Source organism: Rhizophagus irregularis, chromosome 23 (genome assembly GCF_026210795.1).
Source record: "Rhizophagus irregularis chromosome 23, complete sequence".
Classification (NCBI taxonomy): domain Eukaryota; kingdom Fungi; phylum Glomeromycota; class Glomeromycetes; order Glomerales; family Glomeraceae; genus Rhizophagus; species Rhizophagus irregularis.
Window position 1 is genome coordinate 1778952 of NC_089451.1, and position 16374 is coordinate 1795325.

The window sequence follows — 16374 nt, forward strand, 5'->3', positions numbered from 1 at the left end:
GCAGAAGAGTGATACAAATTACAAATTATGTAAATTATAATTATTTGTATTTGGTTAACCCGACACTACTCCTAACTCGATTATGGAAGTTCTAAAGTCTTAGATTCATCATACTTATCTGCATATTAGTTTAATTATTTTATTTTATTTAACAGAGAAGAAAATTTTGTCTACACCGCCACAGTAATTTTCGAATTTAAAAATATTTAGGGACGTCTATTAATAAATTAAAAAAAAAGTATTCAAAAAGTAATTTATTCATAGATTGGCTTGATGTGAATTTCTCGGTATGTCTCGGAAATGTCTCGGACTCTCCTCGGAAATGTTTTTTTTCGTATGGTTGGTCAATCATTCTCAATGGTATTCACCAATTTATGATTAATATTTCCTAATTAATTTAGAATATCGGTTAAATTATCGGGAAACCGGGTGAATGTATTTTAAACTATCCAAATCTAGGTAAAAAAAAGAAAGAATACTGCGTAGAATAATTAATGTTGTGAATCATAAAAAAAACAATGATTTCAAATCAAAATAAAATTCCCGAATTCTTATAATAATTAAAAGATCAAAATTTCTTTATAAATACGTTTCAATACCTTGTTTAATTTTCAATTAAAATATTTTTTTTCAAAAAAAAAAATATATAATAATAAACAATTTTCTTTTCCCTTTTTTTTTTGTTGTAAAAAAATTCGTGAAAAATGACTATTACAATTTTCGGAGACCCTGCATCTCCTTTCAGTCTTATCTTAATATACGTCCTTAAAGAATTAGGATTATCTTTTGAAAACGTTCCAACAACCTACGAAGAAATTAAAACTCCAGAATATTTGGCTACCAAACATCCTTTGTAAGTGAAAAGAATTTTTTCTTTCTCTGAATTATATACGTCAGGAGTTACTGATTTGATCTTTCCCTCTTTTTTTTAATAGCGGAAAACTTCCTTTTCTCAACGATAACGGATTCCAAATTTACGAAACTCGTGCAATAGCTCGTTATTTGATAAAAAAATATCAAGGAACCAAAACTTCCACCGTTCTTATTCCTTCTGATGTACAAAAAGCCGCTTTGGTAGAACAATTTATTTCAGTAGAGACTTCTTATTATACTCAACCTCTGGTAAGATTGTTAATGTCGAAGAGAATACAAGGCAATGAGCCTGATCTTAAAATTGCTGACGAAGCTCGCGAAGAACTTGGCAAAACTTTAGATGTTTATGAAAAATTATTGGAGGGTAAAGATTATTTAACTGGGAAAATTTCTTTAGCTGATATTATTCATGTTCCTCTTACCTATTATGCTATTAACTCTGTTGGTGAAGGTGATTTATGGAATAAACGTCCTAATGTTTCTAAATGGGTGAAGAACCTTAATGAACGTGAAAGTTGGAAAAATATTGTTACTGAATATAATTTATCAGAACAAATTAGCAAATATACTAAAGATTCTAATAAGTAGCTTATTCTTTGTAAATTATACTGTGTAAATAATAGCGTATTTTAATATATTTCTTTTACTTCAAATAAATTCAATATTTAAATAACTTTATATCGCGATTCCGCATACTGTCACGTATTATGTCGATGAAAGTTTGTGATATCCCAAAGTATTTATTAATAATCGACGTCAATATTTAACGGTCTTATTAATAAATAACCATCGCGACGCATAATCGAGCTGTCGGCAAAATTTGTTACCGAATGCAAATTTTGTCGGAATAGCCTATAATATACATATTATCTATAGTTTTATTTGTATGAGTCTAACCGATGCCCGATAAAAATTTACCTTAATAGTTATTAAATAGCTCATAAATAAATATTTAACCGATTTTATACGAGCAGTTGGCAAAGTTTGTTACCGTTTCGGAATATATAATTTTGGTCATAAGGTATAAGACGCAAATATAACATAGTTTCCTTTAGTTGCATTAGTTAAAATAAAAGAAACATGTGACTATTATCTAATTAAAGAGATAATTTTAAATATATTTTGTATACCAGATACTGTATAATTAACTGATTAATTCATCTTGTGAAATTATGGAAGTTCTAAAGTCTTAGATTCATTGATAATAGTTTATTAAATTTATTTTCAGATAATTTTTGTCTACACTGCTACAAGATACTTATGGACATCTGTTAATAAATAAAAAAAAGTATTTAAAAAATTCATAATTTAGTATGGGAATTTTTTTAATCTACACCGCCATAACCTAATTTAATGAGACTTTTCTGGGACGTCAAATACTCAGCCTGTTTGGAAATGTTTAAAGACTTCCTTTAAAGGTTTAGTCGGTCGACTATTTCGATATCTTTCAGACCGGAAACCGGACGAATGAAATTTAAGGAATACTGCGTAGGATTTCAAATCAAAATAAACTTCCCCTTGGACTACTAATTAAATAATCAAATTTCTTTTATAAATACGTTTCAAAAAATACCTTGTCGAATTTCAATTAAAATATTTTTTTTTTTAATAAAATAATAATAATAATAAATTTTCTTTTTTCCCTTTTTTTCCTTTTTTTGTTGTAAAAAAAAATTCGTGAAAAATGACTATTACAGTTTTCGGAACCCCCGCATCTCCTTTCACTCTTATCTTAATATACGTCCTTAAAGAATTAGGATTATCTTTTGAAAACGTTCCAACAACCCACGAAGATATTAAAACTCCAGAATATTTAGCAACCAAACATCCTTTGTAAGTGAAAAAAAAAATTTTTTCTTTCACTGAAGTTACATACGTCACAGATACTTCGTAAGTTACTAATTTGATTCTTTCCCTTCTTTTCTTTTAATAGCGGTATATCTCCTGTTCTTACCGATAACGGATTCCAAGTTTACGAATCTCGTGCAATAGCTCGTTATTTGATAAATAAATATCAGGGAACTAAATCTTCCACCGTTCTTATTCCTTCTGATGTACATAAAGCCGCTTTGGTAGAACAATTTATTTCAGTAGAGACTTCTTATTATACTCAACCTCTAGTTAAATTGCTTACGCAATTAATATCGGTGAGAAGACAAGGAAATGAACCTGATCTTAAAATTGTTAACGAAGCTCGCGAAGAGCTTGGGAAGACTTTAGATGTTTATGAAAAATTATTGGAGGGTAAAGACTATTTAACTGGGGAATTTTCTTTAGCTGATATTACTCATCTTCCTCTTACATATTATGCTATTAACTCTGCTTGTGAAGGTGATTTATGGAATCAACGTCCTAATGTTTCTAAATGGTTGAAGAACCTTAACGAACGTGAAAGTTGGAAAAATATTGCTACTGAATATAAATTATCAGAACAAATTAAATTTACTAAATATAATGGGTAAACAATAGCGTATTTTAATATATTTCTTTTACTTCAAATAAATTCAATTTTTAAATAACCTTATATCGCGATTCCGCATACTGTCACGTATTATGTCGATGAAAGTTTGTGATATCTCAAAGTATTATTAATAATCAGCGTCAATATTTAACGGTCCGATATTTTGAAATTTACTTATTACAGCAAATGCGAAATATAGTGGACATTAGAAAATATACATAACACGTGTGAATATAATGAATCGCGTAGTATAAAGTATAATTGTATATACTATATAATGAACTTTTACCAACCCAAAATGTAAATATTTGTCAATGGATAATCGTAGCAAAAAAAAGGTGTATTAATTAATTAATCACATATATATATGCAAATGTATCGTTCTTATACGATCAGGTGCTATGTTCTTATACGACGTATATGTCACATAATATAGGTCGTATAAGATAGTATGTCGTACACGTATAAGAACGTTACATTTGCTATATATATACCGTATGTCACGTGTTATATATCTTTTTCTATAACCCGACTAGCCGAAGTACGAATATTATAGCCATCGCCGACGCATAATCGAGCTGTCGGCAAAATTTGTTATTATTATCGGAATAACCTACATTATTATCTATAGTGTTTTATTTGTATGAGTCTAACCGATGCCCGATAAAAATTTACCTTAATAGTTATTAAATAACCCATAAATATTTATTTAACCGATTTTATACGAGCAGTTGGCAAAATTTGTTACCGAAATCTGGTTTTCGGAATATATAATTTTGGTCATAAGACATAAAGCGCAAATATAACATGTAGTTTCCTTTAGTTGCATTAGTTAAAATAAAAGAAACATAATATATTTTGTATACTGTATAATTAATTAATTCATTCATCTTGTGAAATTATGGAAGTTCTAAAGTCTTAGATTCATTACATAATAGTTTATTAAATATGAATTATTTTATTTTGCCAGATAATTTTTGTCTACACTGCTACAGTAATTTAGATTCGAATTTAAAGATACTTATTTAAAAAATTCGTAATTTATTCATAGATTTTACCGAATATCTACTGGTTATTTTACAATGGTTAGTTGGTATAACAAATAATCAATCATTGGTATTCCCAAATTAATCTGTTTATTAAATATCGGTTAAATTATCTCTAAATCTCCGTACCTTTCAAATGGGTGAATGTATAAATTAAATTATTATTATATGTATAACCTAAAACTTGTCCCAAATCTAGATAGTATGCGTGATAATTAAATTCTACTAAATTACTTTATAAATACGATTTCAAAAATATCAAATATTTTTTTTTGTCGTAAAAAATAAATTAGTGAAAAATGGCTATTACAGTTTTCGGACGTTCTGTATCTGCTTTTAATCTTATATTATTCTACGTCCTTAAAGAATTAGGATTATCTTATGAATTCGTTCAAACAACTCCCGAAGAAGTTAATTCTCCAGATTATTTAGCTACCAAACATCCTTTGTGAGTGAAAAAAAATTTTTCTTTCACTGAAGTCGCATACGTCATAGAAACTTTACAAGTTACTAATTAGATTCTTTTTCTTCTTTTCTTTTAATAGCGGTAGAACTCCTTCTCTCAACGATGACGGATTCCAAATTTATGAAACTCGTGCAATAGCTCGTTATTTGATAAACAAATATCAAGGAACCAAATCTTCCACCGTTCTTATTCCTTCTGATGTACAAAAAGCTGCTTTGGTAGAACAATTCATTTCAGTAGAGACCTCTTATTATACTCAACCTCTGTATAAAATGCTTACGCAATTAATATTGGTGAAAAAACAAGGCAATGAACCTGATCTTAAAATTGTTAACGAAACTCGCGAAGAAATTGTGAAGACTTTAGATGTTTACGAAAAATTATTGGAGGGTAAAGACTATTTAACTGGAGAATTTTCCTTAGCTGATCTTCTTCATGTTCCTCTTACTTTTTATGCTATTAACTCTACTGACGAAGGTGATTTATGGAATAAACGTCCTAATGTTTCTAGATGGTTGAAGAACCTTAACGAACGTGAATGTTGGAAGAATGTTTTTACTGAATATAAATTATCAGAATATATACAGTATAATATTTCTATTTTAAAAAAAAAATAGTTAGTGCAGATTATACTTTGTAAGCAATTAATATATTTTTTTTACTTCAAATAAATTCAATTTTTAAATAACCCTATATCGCATGATCAACGATTCCGCATATTATGTCAATTTGTGATATTCTTCCATCCCAAAGTATTATTAATAAATAATCAATGTCAATATTTTAACCGACGCATAATCGAACGTCAGCAAAATTTGCAAATTTTGAAAATTTTGATTTGGTCATAAAATTACATGAGATCATGTGATTTATTAATGGCGTAATTATGTCGTAAGTATTTATTTATGGCTGAATACATACATACATTACTGCGCACATTAGTTTATTACATATGAAATGCTTATTTTGTTTTAGTATGGGAATTTTTTAACCTACACCGCCACAATAACCTAATTTAATGAGGGTACTTGTTTGTAAATGTACAAGACTTCGTTTTTTCGGTTGGAAATTTCGATATCTTTCGGAATGAATAAATTATCCAAATATAGATAAAAAAATGGAATACTGCGCAAAATAATTAATTCTGTGAACCCATAAACAATTAATTCCTTCTAAACCAAAATTGCATACTAATTAAAGTACTAAATTTCTTATAAATACAATTTTGAAAATACCTAAAATACCTTATCGAATTTCAGTTAAATATTTTTCTTTTTTAATTGAAAAAATTTTTCCTTTCTCTTTTTTTCCTTGTAAAAAAAAAAATCGTAAAAATGACTATTACAGTTTACGGGCACTCTGCATCTTCTTATACTATTATAGTATTCTATGTTCTTAAAGAATTAGGATTATCTTATGAATACTATCAAACAACTTCCGAAGAAATTAAATCTCCAGAATATTTGGCCACCAAACATTCTTTGTAAATGAAAAGAATTTTTTCTTTCTCTGGAATTATATACGTCAGGAGTTACTGATTTGATCTTTCCCTCTTTTTTTTTAATAGCGGAAAAATTCCTTCTCTCAACGATGACGGATTCCAAATTTACGAAACTCGTGCAATAGCTCGTTATTTGATAAAAAAATATCAAGGAGCTAAAACTTCTAATGTTCTTATTCCTTCTGATGTACAAAAAGCCGCTTTGGTAGAACAATTTATTTCAGTAGGAACTTCTTATTATACCGAATCTCTAATTAAACTACTTGCGCAAGTAATAGGGATGAAAAAACAAGGCAATGAACCTGATCTTAAAATTGCTAACGAAGCTCGCGAAGAACTTGTCAAAACTTTAGATGTTTATGAAAAATTATTGGAGGGTAAAGATTATTTAGCTGGAGAATTTTCTTTAGCTGATCTTCTTCATATTCCTCTTACTTTTTATGCTATTAAAGCTGGTGAAGGTGATTTATGGAATAAACGCCCTAACGTTCTTAGGTGGTGGAAGAATATTGGTGAACGTGAATGTTGGAAAAATATAGTCACTGAATATAAACTAGATGATGTTGTTTAAAGTATTTGGTCATATTGTATTTTTTAAGTTGTATTGCAATAATAACGGTTAGATGGTCCAATAAAAATTTACCTTAATAGTTATTTATAAACACGTGATCATGGACATTTTGTATGCTTGAATATATGTCACATTCATTGTTGTTTATTACATATATTTGTTTAGCATGAGAATTTTTAGATTCGAGTTTAAAGAATTCAAAACATACTAAATTATTTATAGCTTGACTTGAAGGCATACTAAGACATAAGACTTTCTTGAATAGCTGGTCGATTATCTTAACTAAAATCTGTTAGGGTGAATTTAGATAAGAAAGAAAAAAATATAATAAATTTTCAATATAATTTTTATTCCCGAAACATTTATTTTAATAATTAACATATAAATATAAATATGATATGAATCAATAATTCAGTTCATTCATATGTTAATATGAGTTACGTTTAACTATAAACAAAAAAAATATCACGTAACAATCCGATATCCGACATACCGGAACGGATGTCGGGTTCAAAATTTTACTTTGTCCCGAATAATATGAAAACAGCTGATTAAATTATATTATCCGGATTAAAATCCGAATTAAACTATGATAATTATATATCGAATATATTGAATAAAATTATTTAATATTATATATTTATATGTTTTTTTATTCTATAAATTTATTACACTTCTATTTCTAATAATGCTTCATCTTCTAAGTTATTCCAGTTTGGCGCGAAAACTTCCATAACTTTCATATTTCGTGCATTTTAGTCACGATTCCCTTTCATCCAAGAATGTACATATGCTGACATGCATAGTTCTCCATTAACATCTGAACATTTTGTAAAATAACTATGTGCGATACTTGTATATTTTCTTTTAGTACTGCTCTCTTTTATAAACATTAATTAAAAAAAAGCTAAATTTTCATTCTATTTAATAAAACGAATTATTTTACAACCTTTCTTCTAATTTCATGGGTAGTAGTCTCTAAATTTGTATTCTTTGAACTTAAAGGGCTTTGTAAACTTCTATTAGGAGATTCTTCATTATCCAAATCAATTTCAATATAATTATTTTCCATAATTTAAGCGAGACGTAAAGAATTTTGTTTATTAGGAAACAAGTAAATAGTGATTTAACTATTTATATACTAATCCGGATTACAATCCGTCCAATCCGCCAATTCGGATTACACAATCCGTCTAAATCCGTCATAAGGATCCATCCTAATTAAGCTCGGATAACAGATTCATCCGGATAGCTTACTGTAAAAAAAGAATCGAAACCCTACCAGTATTTGGCACGAAGTATTCAATACTGATGACCATTTAACAAAAGTGCTCAATAACGGTTATACTCCTGGTAGCATAACATCATTTCGAATTGTTTTTCATATTTTTATTGCCTGTAATAATTTGTAATTAGCCTATTCAATGGAAGGGTGGAAAGTATATTACAGTATTTTGAAATTTTATTAGCGTCATTATTACTGATACACATTATAATTAAGATTCACTAATACATAATAAGATAATATCATGAAATGGGGCACCGGATAGTTTTGCGTATTTCGCTCTATTCGATAAAGATCATCGTTATCACACGGGGATCGACAATTTCCTGGTTGTTTTTAGGTATGTGGGTTGGGAGTGTGGGTTTGGGTGTGTAATGGTCTGCCGGTCTGATGTAATTTACCACCGCCGACGTCGGATAGTCGGCAAATTTTGCAGCCGGAGAATTTTTCGGTCCTCGGATACAAACTATTGCCGTGTATCTTGTCACAAAATGTAAACATATGTATTAGTTGCATTCTCAAAGAATATGATGATTAGTAATAAACTTCGAAATATTCGTGTTTAACGATTAAGGTAGAGTTCTAAAGTTCTAGATTCGTCACTTTCATATTTGGTCTGCACATATTAATTTATTACATATGAACTACTTTAAACTACTTGGCGTGAGAATTTTTTAATCTAACTGTAGATCCGAGAAAGAAATACGTAAAGTATACAAATTTAAATGACTTTCTTTCAAAGGGTTTAGTCGATCGGCTATTTCACCTTCATTCGTATTATTTTTTTTCTTTTTTCTTTCTTCTTTAGCAACTGATCATTCTCAATGGTATTCTCCCTAATATTTCCAAATATCGGTAAATTATGTAAAATCTCCTTGTTTTCAGACCGGAAACAGGAGAATGTATTATTAATTATCCAAATCTAGATAAAAAAGAAAGCACACTGATTAAAATAATTAATTTTGTGAATCATAAAGAATTGATTTCAAATCAAAGAAAATCAAAGAAAATCAAAGATAAAAATAAAATTTTTTTCTAGGCCGAATTCATATACTAATTAAAGAATGAAAATTCTTTATAAATACGATCTCAAAAATACCTCGTCGAATTTCAATCTTTTTTTTTCAAATTAAAGAAAAAGACAACAAATAAATATTATTATATATAAATTCCTTTTAAAAAACTCGTAAAAAATGACCATTCAAATTACTGGATACTCTATCTCTCCTTTTTGTCTTGTGCTATTCCACGTTCTTAAAGAATTAGGATTATCTTATGAATTCACTCAACCAGGTAGTTTCGAAGAAATTAAATCTCCAGAATATTTGGCTACGAAACATCCTTTGTAAGTGAAAAAACCTTTTTTTCTTCAAAGTTATATACGTCGCAGAAACATCACGAGTTACTGATTTGAACTTTCCTTCTTTTTTTTTTTTGAATAGCGGAAAAATTCCTTCTCTCAGTGATGATGGATTCCAAATTTACGAAACTCGTGCAATCGCTCGTTATTTGGTAAACAAATATCAAGGAAAAAAAAATTCCACCGTTCTTATTCCTTCCGATGTACAAAAAGCCGCTTTGGTTGAACAATTTATTTCAGTGGAAATCTCTTATTATACTCAACCTTTAGGTAAATTGGTTGGGCAATTAGTATTCGCGAAACGCCGAGGTAATGAACCTGATCTTAAAATTGTTAACGAAGCTCGCGAAGAACTCGAAAAAGTTTTAGATGTTTACGAAAAATTATTAGAGGGTAAAGATTATTTAACCGGAGAATTCTCTCTAGCCGATCTTCTTCATATTCCTTTTACTAATTATGCTATTAAAGCTGGTGAAAGTGATTTATGGAATAAACGTCCTAATGTTGCTAGATGGTGGAAAAACATTAGCGAACGTGAAAGTTGGAAAAATGTTCTCAATGAATATACATTAGCATAATATATATGTATTTTTTTTTTACATTGTAATAAATAGTATGCTTTTCGTTTATGTAATATACTAATGTAAACAGCAGTTAAATAAATGTCAATTTTTAACCGACTTTAAAAAATTCTATTACATATTATCAAAATTAACCACGTTTAAAGTTTAAATGATTATAGTTAATAAATAACTATCTAACCGACGAATAATTATTCTTATACGGACAGTTGATATGTAATTTTGATCGTAAGACGTAAATATATGTAGTTTTTTTAGGAGTTACATCAGCCTGACAATATGATTAATGCTCACGTTTTAAATGTTCGAGATACAAGATTTGATGATATTTATAAAAATTTCTAGATTCATCACATCCGTTATCTGAGTTTAAGACTTTTAGGGTCGTATAAAAAGATCTAAATATTCGTAACTTGAATAGATTTACAACTATTTCATAAGCTGCGGAACGTTCGAGAGACACTCGGTGAAACTCGGTAAGCTCATAATAAGGTCGGACAAATGATTCTTGACGAGGAGAAAAATGGCGGATGTCCGCAACTTATAAATTTACTGTAAACAACTTTCATTCACTTTCAAAAGTTTTAATCGATCGGCTATTTATTACGTCTTTCCGCCAAAGGTTGAATGTATTACTAGGAAACGAAAACCGGTATTATTAAGTCCGAAGTTATACAGGGACGTATCACCTTGAGAATTATACAGTCCTTCGTTACACTTCGAGTTAATAAATTACCCAAATCTAGATAAAATGAAAGGGGTACTGCGTAAAATAATTAATATTGTGAATCATAACAAAAATGATTTCAAATCAAACAAATCAATAATTTTTCTTTAGATATACTAATTAAAAAATTCAAATTTCTTTATAAATACGACCTCAAAAATACCATATCGAATCTTAATAAAATATTATTTTTTTTTCTTTTTTAAAACAAAAATAATAATAATAAATTTTACTTTATCCTTTTTTCGTAAAAATGACTATTCAAGTTTTCGGACACACTACATCTACTTTTTGTCTTGTATTATTCCACATTCTTAAAGAACTAGGATTATCTTATGAAGTCGTTCAACTAAATAGTACCGAAGAAATTAAATCTCCAGAATATCTAGCTACCAAGCATCCTTTGTAAGCGAGGAAATTATTTTCTTTCTCTGAAGTTATGTTCGCCACAAAAACATCACGAGTAACTAACTGATTTAAACTTTTTCTTCTTTTTTAATAGCGGAAAAATTCCTTCTCTCAATGATGATGGATTTCAAATTTACGAGACTCGTGCAATAGCTCGTTATTTGATAAATAAATATCAAGGAACTAAAACTTCTACCGTTCTTATTCCTTCTGATGTACAAAAAGCCGCTTTGGTAGAACAATTCATTTCTGTAGAAGCCTCTTATTTTACTCAACCTTTAAGTAAATTGATTGTGCAATTAGTATTTAAGAAACGTCATGGTAAAGAACCTGATCTTAAAATTGTTTACGAAACTCGCGAAGAACTTAATAAAACTTTAGATGTTTACGAAAAATTATTGGAGGGTAAAGATTATTTAACAGGGGAATTTTCTCTAGCTGACCTTCTTCATATTCCTTATACTTTTTATGCTATTAATATTGCTGGTGAAAGTGAATTATGGGATAAACGTCCTAATGTTTCTAGATGGTGGAAGAACATTAGTGAACGCGAATGTTGGAAAAATATTGTCACTGAATATAAATTAGCGTAATTTATATATTTTTATTTTAAATTGTGATAATAGTTTATCTTCATTTATATACTGTATATTATTATATTTTAAATTATAAACAATAGCGTACATTAATATTATTTTTTTTATTTCAAATAAATGTAAATTTCAACCGATTGTGAATATACATGGTTAAATGATTCGCAATTAGTACAAGAAGGTGCTATTATAAGCGACTAGATTTATGTCCTTCCATGATTCTTGAAGTCATGAACCTTTTCCACCCATGGTCTTACTTAATTATTGGAGGAATGATTGGCTGTCATTGTCAATATTGACCGTAATATAATATATATCGCAAGCAACCTATCATAATAATTTAGACAATCGCCTCAAATGTTAAACCAAATTTGATTAATGATTTCTATAATTGATCTATTCACCTTCATTTTCTTTATATTGTTAGTGAATGATGTGGGATATATTGGATATTCTCTTAATCCAATAAAGTATTTATACTGTATTATCAAAATTAATCGGTCTACATCTAGTTATGGACTAAAAAGGTATCAGTAAAGATCTCAGAGGTATCCAAATCTAGATAAAAAAGGAAAGGCATACTGCGTAGCAGTGATGTGAAGTGATAGTGACATGACACATCATTTCGGAGAGTGAATGAAATTATATCATGTGATTTGTAATGCCGGCCAAAATTAATTAATATATTTATTATTTTGATAATCATATAGCGTCATTTAAAATGTAAATTTATTTATTTAAAATTTATTATTGAACCATATAAATTGGAGCTTCTAAAGAATCATTAAACAAATCAAATAATTTCCATTTAGCTAATGGATTATCTGCTGGATGGGTATCATGCCCTCCTACTTCAAAATCATAAGGCTCAACTTCTCTGCTATCTAAATTATTTGAATTATTTTCTGTATTAACCAATTCAATCCAACTTTCAATTATTTTAGTCCATTGCTCAGGATTAAGAGTATTATTATTGTCATATTCTTCAAAGATATCATTAACATTACAATAATCAATAATAGAAGTTTCTTCTAATTCTTCAGTATCACTATCATCAAAAGCATTAAATGTAAATTCATTATATCATTTTTTTCATTATCTGATTCATATTCCTGTATTGGTTCAGCAATATGCAATCGTTTATATTGTCTTTCAGAAATTTCTATTTCTTCACGTTTTCTTTTGCATAATATGTCACTTCGCAATTGAGCCATAGCCAAGACTTTTTTATGCTACAAAATATTAAATTGTATTATCATTGATTTTGTATAATAAATCATTTAAGTAAATATATAAAATATACTTACATGTAGCTGATTTCGGCGTTTTGAATGCAAAAAACCCATATTTGACCAAAGGCGCTCCACTGAAGCTGCATTTACGCAGATTCCAAAAGTGCAAAGCTAATCGTGAAAGTTCTGGTGCCAATCCTTTTGCAGATTCTCAGAAATCAATAATATTTTCTTCAAATTGATTATAAGTTTCAGGATTAAAAAGGAAGAACTCTCGCTGATATGATAAATAATCCCGAAGAATTCTTGTTGTCATTTCATTAAACAATGCTTGATAGTAATATACGAGCCACCGTAACACCAAAATGTGTATAAGAAATCTTTTTAGAAGAGGAATTGAATTTTGAAATTTGATAAGAACAACTGAAAGTAACAATAAAGGCTGTTCCCACTGTGCCCAACGTGATTCCAATCTTCCTATCATGCAATTACCAAATTTTTCATCCTTGTGAGAGGAAAACATATTAATTATCCAACCAAAACAGTGTGTAATTTCATATAAACAAGAAACATCACTTTGTAATTTGTTCAATGCACCACATATCGGTAACGGTAACAATAAATTTTGCAGTTCAAATAATCGAGTCCAAAACCTTGGATCATTAATAATTTCAATAATATCAGATGGGAGACACTTATTTTCATTATTTGTATTAGTTTTATAATGTTGACGAGATATTCCAGTTCGAGAAGTACTTGGTGTTCCAATACATTCAGGTAAACATTTTGTAATTAAGGTCTGAAATAATAAAAAAAAAATAAAAATGGCCGATTATTAATAATCATTGCATTAAGGAACTAATGATTATTCCAGCATGTTTGCTATTGTTTGCCCATAACATGAATTTTGTTCATTTCTTAATAATCCAGTGAAATATGGAGAAGAATGAAAATAGCTTACAACACGAACTGCATTTTTTGATATTTGTTTGTATTGAAGTGATTCCTTGAAAATACCACCTACAACCAAATTCATTTGATGAACCATACAAGGTAAAAATACCTTACTTGGATATTCTATTCTTAATTGACGTCTTAAAAAAAAAAAATTTATTAATCTACAACTTATTAATATACAAAATCAAATAATATTTACCTTGCTGCAGCATATAGCAATTAATTTTTATTTGTTTTGATTCAGCATTATTCATCAAACTTTTAATCAACACTTTAACATCATCAGTTTTAGACTGTTGATCACTAATGTCTTTGTTTTGCCAGATGAAGTAATAAATACGACTCCAAAAAGATGTTCTCGTTTCACGTTGGTCCAGCCATCAAAAGCTGCGGTAACACCAATTACATCAGCTTTTGCCTGCTTTACAATTGATTGGGTTAAATTTTTCGCAGATTTGGAGAAAATACGATTACTGATAGCATGACGTCCTGGAAGTTTCAATGCAGGTGCAATAAATCTTTGTGTCTCTTTATTTTCCAGAAAAGTAAATAATAAACCATTTGATACCATCATTAATAATACGAGATTTTCAAAATGATGATTATCTTTCTTAGACAATGGGCGTGATACATATCCTGATAAAGTTGTTTGTTTAATAACAGAAGAGGTAGATGATACAGTGTAGCAGTTTCTACACTCTTTTCATTATCTAATATTTGTATTCTTTATTTTTTTTTCGTCTTCTGGAACTTTACGTGACAAAATTTCTTGCCTTTTACTCTCATTAAATTCAGATGCAAAATTTTCATACTTTTTAAATGATTATGACATAATAAATTAGGTACATGACATTCAGGTTTAGAAGTGGCAAGATGCTTTCTTATACACGAGAAACATACTGCTTTTTTATTGGCTTTAGGGTTATCTGGTTCACATAAAAAAAAAATTCACGAAAATCGTGCTTTTCTTTGCCCATTTTAATTCCTACAAACTATTAACTTGTATACTGAAATACGAAATATGCTTTAATAAACTGAGAATGTGAAGTGTGAAAAAAGAGATCGATAAATCTTTAGATTCAACAAACAAATAACAAATTTGTGTCGCATATCTCCTAAATTTCTGACTTCTGAATCACATTATTAACATTGTTAACAGAAGACTTCCCAAATTTAAATAGACATTGCGTGATTGTTAAGCTATGCTTTTTGGGAACAAATTTGCAATGCGTCACTAAATAAATTATGACATTGTTAATGACATTGTCACTTAAAAATGACATACGTCATTTTGTAATTTGCAAATGACATTTTCTTTAGTCATTTGAAAATTAGCCAAATGACAATGTCAATTGACATCACTGCTGCGTAGTAACTATTCAAAATTCAAAAAATTTATAAATACGATCCAAGTACTTGTCGAATTTTTTTTTTTAATAAATTTTCTTTCTATATTTTTTTGCGTAAAAAATGACTATTAAAGTTTTCGGACATACTGCATCTACTTATAGTCTTGTAGTACTCCACGTTCTTAAAGAATTAGGATTATCTTATGAACTCATTCAACTAAATAGTTTTGAAGAAATTAAATCTCCAGAATATTTAGCTACCAAACATCCTTTGTAAGTGAATCATTTTTTTTTTAACTCTTTGAAGTTATGTGCGTTATAGAAGCATTCCGAGTTACTGACTTGAACTCTCCCTTCTTTTTTTTAATAGCGGAAGAATTCCTTCTCTTAGCGATGACGGATTCCAAATTTACGAATGTAGGGCAATAGCTCGTTATTTGATAAACAAATATCAAGGAACTAAAACTTCTACCGTTCTTATTCCTTCTGATGTACAAAAAGCCGCTTTGGTAGAACAATTCATTTCAGTAGAAACTTCTTATTACACTCAACATGTAGGTAAATTGATTTATCAGTTAATATTCAAGAAAATTCATGGTAGTGAACCTGATCTTAAAGTTGCTAACGAGGCTCGCGAAGAACTTGTGAAGACTTTAGATGTCTATGAAAAATTATTGGAGGGTAAAGATTATTTAACTGGGGAATTCTCTCTAGCTGATCTTCTTCATATTCCATATACTTTTTTCGCTATTAACGTTGCTGGCGAAGGAGATTTATGAAATAAACGTCCTAATGTTTCTAGATGGTGGAAAAACATTAGTGAACGTGAATGTTGGAAAAATATTGTTGCCGATATTCCTTAATCCGTAATTCTGTCTTGTTTAACAAAATATTCAATATTGAGAGTAATTGTATAGTATAAATATAATCTATAATTTGTAATGCATATAATAAAAATGATATC

At 28.9% G+C, this 16374-nt stretch overlaps 10 protein-coding genes across 10 annotated transcripts; 7 read left to right on the forward strand and 3 right to left on the reverse strand.

Moving 5' to 3' along the window:
• The first annotated feature begins 613 nt into the window (after nucleotides 1-613).
• Nucleotides 614-1552, forward strand: OCT59_015351 (uncharacterized protein). Its single transcript, XM_025312695.2, has 2 exons — nucleotides 614-853; nucleotides 936-1552. Exons 1-2 carry the CDS (start codon nucleotides 705-707, stop codon nucleotides 1459-1461), a joined length of 675 nt encoding a protein of 224 aa, XP_025189053.1. The 5' UTR covers nucleotides 614-704; the 3' UTR covers nucleotides 1462-1552.
• Nucleotides 1553-2459: 907 nt separating this feature from the next.
• On the forward strand, nucleotides 2460-3401 carry OCT59_015352 (uncharacterized protein). The gene is made up of 2 exons (XM_025312696.2): nucleotides 2460-2706; nucleotides 2807-3401. The coding sequence occupies exons 1-2, from the start codon at nucleotides 2558-2560 to the stop codon at nucleotides 3333-3335; spliced, it is 678 nt and encodes a 225-aa protein (XP_025189054.1). The 5' UTR covers nucleotides 2460-2557; the 3' UTR covers nucleotides 3336-3401.
• A 1278-nt stretch (nucleotides 3402-4679) lies between these two features.
• On the forward strand, nucleotides 4680-5463 carry OCT59_015353 (uncharacterized protein; the record flags this gene model as incomplete). The annotated part of the gene is made up of 2 exons (XM_025309811.2): nucleotides 4680-4828; nucleotides 4926-5463. 2 exons carry the CDS (start codon nucleotides 4680-4682, stop codon nucleotides 5461-5463), a joined length of 687 nt encoding a protein of 228 aa, XP_025189055.2.
• A 631-nt stretch (nucleotides 5464-6094) lies between these two features.
• On the forward strand, nucleotides 6095-7276 carry OCT59_015354 (uncharacterized protein). The gene is made up of 2 exons (XM_025312697.2): nucleotides 6095-6329; nucleotides 6414-7276. The coding sequence occupies exons 1-2, from the start codon at nucleotides 6181-6183 to the stop codon at nucleotides 6916-6918; spliced, it is 654 nt and encodes a 217-aa protein (XP_025189056.1). The 5' UTR covers nucleotides 6095-6180; the 3' UTR covers nucleotides 6919-7276.
• A 414-nt stretch (nucleotides 7277-7690) lies between these two features.
• Nucleotides 7691-7990, reverse strand: OCT59_015355 (uncharacterized protein; the record flags this gene model as incomplete). Its single annotated transcript, XM_066139950.1, has 2 exons — nucleotides 7691-7798; nucleotides 7868-7990. The coding sequence occupies 2 exons, from the start codon at nucleotides 7988-7990 to the stop codon at nucleotides 7691-7693; spliced, it is 231 nt and encodes a 76-aa protein (XP_066002775.1).
• A 1325-nt stretch (nucleotides 7991-9315) lies between these two features.
• OCT59_015356 (uncharacterized protein) lies at nucleotides 9316-10253 on the forward strand. Its single transcript, XM_025312698.2, has 2 exons — nucleotides 9316-9548; nucleotides 9646-10253. Exons 1-2 carry the CDS (start codon nucleotides 9397-9399, stop codon nucleotides 10139-10141), a joined length of 648 nt encoding a protein of 215 aa, XP_025189057.1. The 5' UTR covers nucleotides 9316-9396; the 3' UTR covers nucleotides 10142-10253.
• Nucleotides 10254-11047: 794 nt separating this feature from the next.
• OCT59_015357 (uncharacterized protein) lies at nucleotides 11048-12536 on the forward strand. Its single transcript, XM_025309812.2, has 2 exons — nucleotides 11048-11276; nucleotides 11374-12536. The coding sequence occupies exons 1-2, from the start codon at nucleotides 11125-11127 to the stop codon at nucleotides 11870-11872; spliced, it is 651 nt and encodes a 216-aa protein (XP_025189058.1). The 5' UTR covers nucleotides 11048-11124; the 3' UTR covers nucleotides 11873-12536.
• An 83-nt stretch (nucleotides 12537-12619) lies between these two features.
• Nucleotides 12620-13627, reverse strand: OCT59_015358 (uncharacterized protein; the record flags this gene model as incomplete). Its single annotated transcript, XM_066139951.1, has 2 exons — nucleotides 12620-12920; nucleotides 13377-13627. 2 exons carry the CDS (start codon nucleotides 13625-13627, stop codon nucleotides 12620-12622), a joined length of 552 nt encoding a protein of 183 aa, XP_066002776.1.
• Nucleotides 13628-14326: 699 nt separating this feature from the next.
• Nucleotides 14327-14632, reverse strand: OCT59_015359 (uncharacterized protein; the record flags this gene model as incomplete). Its single annotated transcript, XM_066139952.1, has 1 exon — nucleotides 14327-14632. The coding sequence occupies one exon, from the start codon at nucleotides 14630-14632 to the stop codon at nucleotides 14327-14329; it is 306 nt and encodes a 101-aa protein (XP_066002777.1).
• An 899-nt stretch (nucleotides 14633-15531) lies between these two features.
• On the forward strand, nucleotides 15532-16189 carry OCT59_015360 (uncharacterized protein; the record flags this gene model as incomplete). The annotated part of the gene is made up of 2 exons (XM_025312699.2): nucleotides 15532-15683; nucleotides 15781-16189. 2 exons carry the CDS (start codon nucleotides 15532-15534, stop codon nucleotides 16187-16189), a joined length of 561 nt encoding a protein of 186 aa, XP_025189059.1.
• Between the last annotated feature and the right edge of the window lie 185 nt (nucleotides 16190-16374).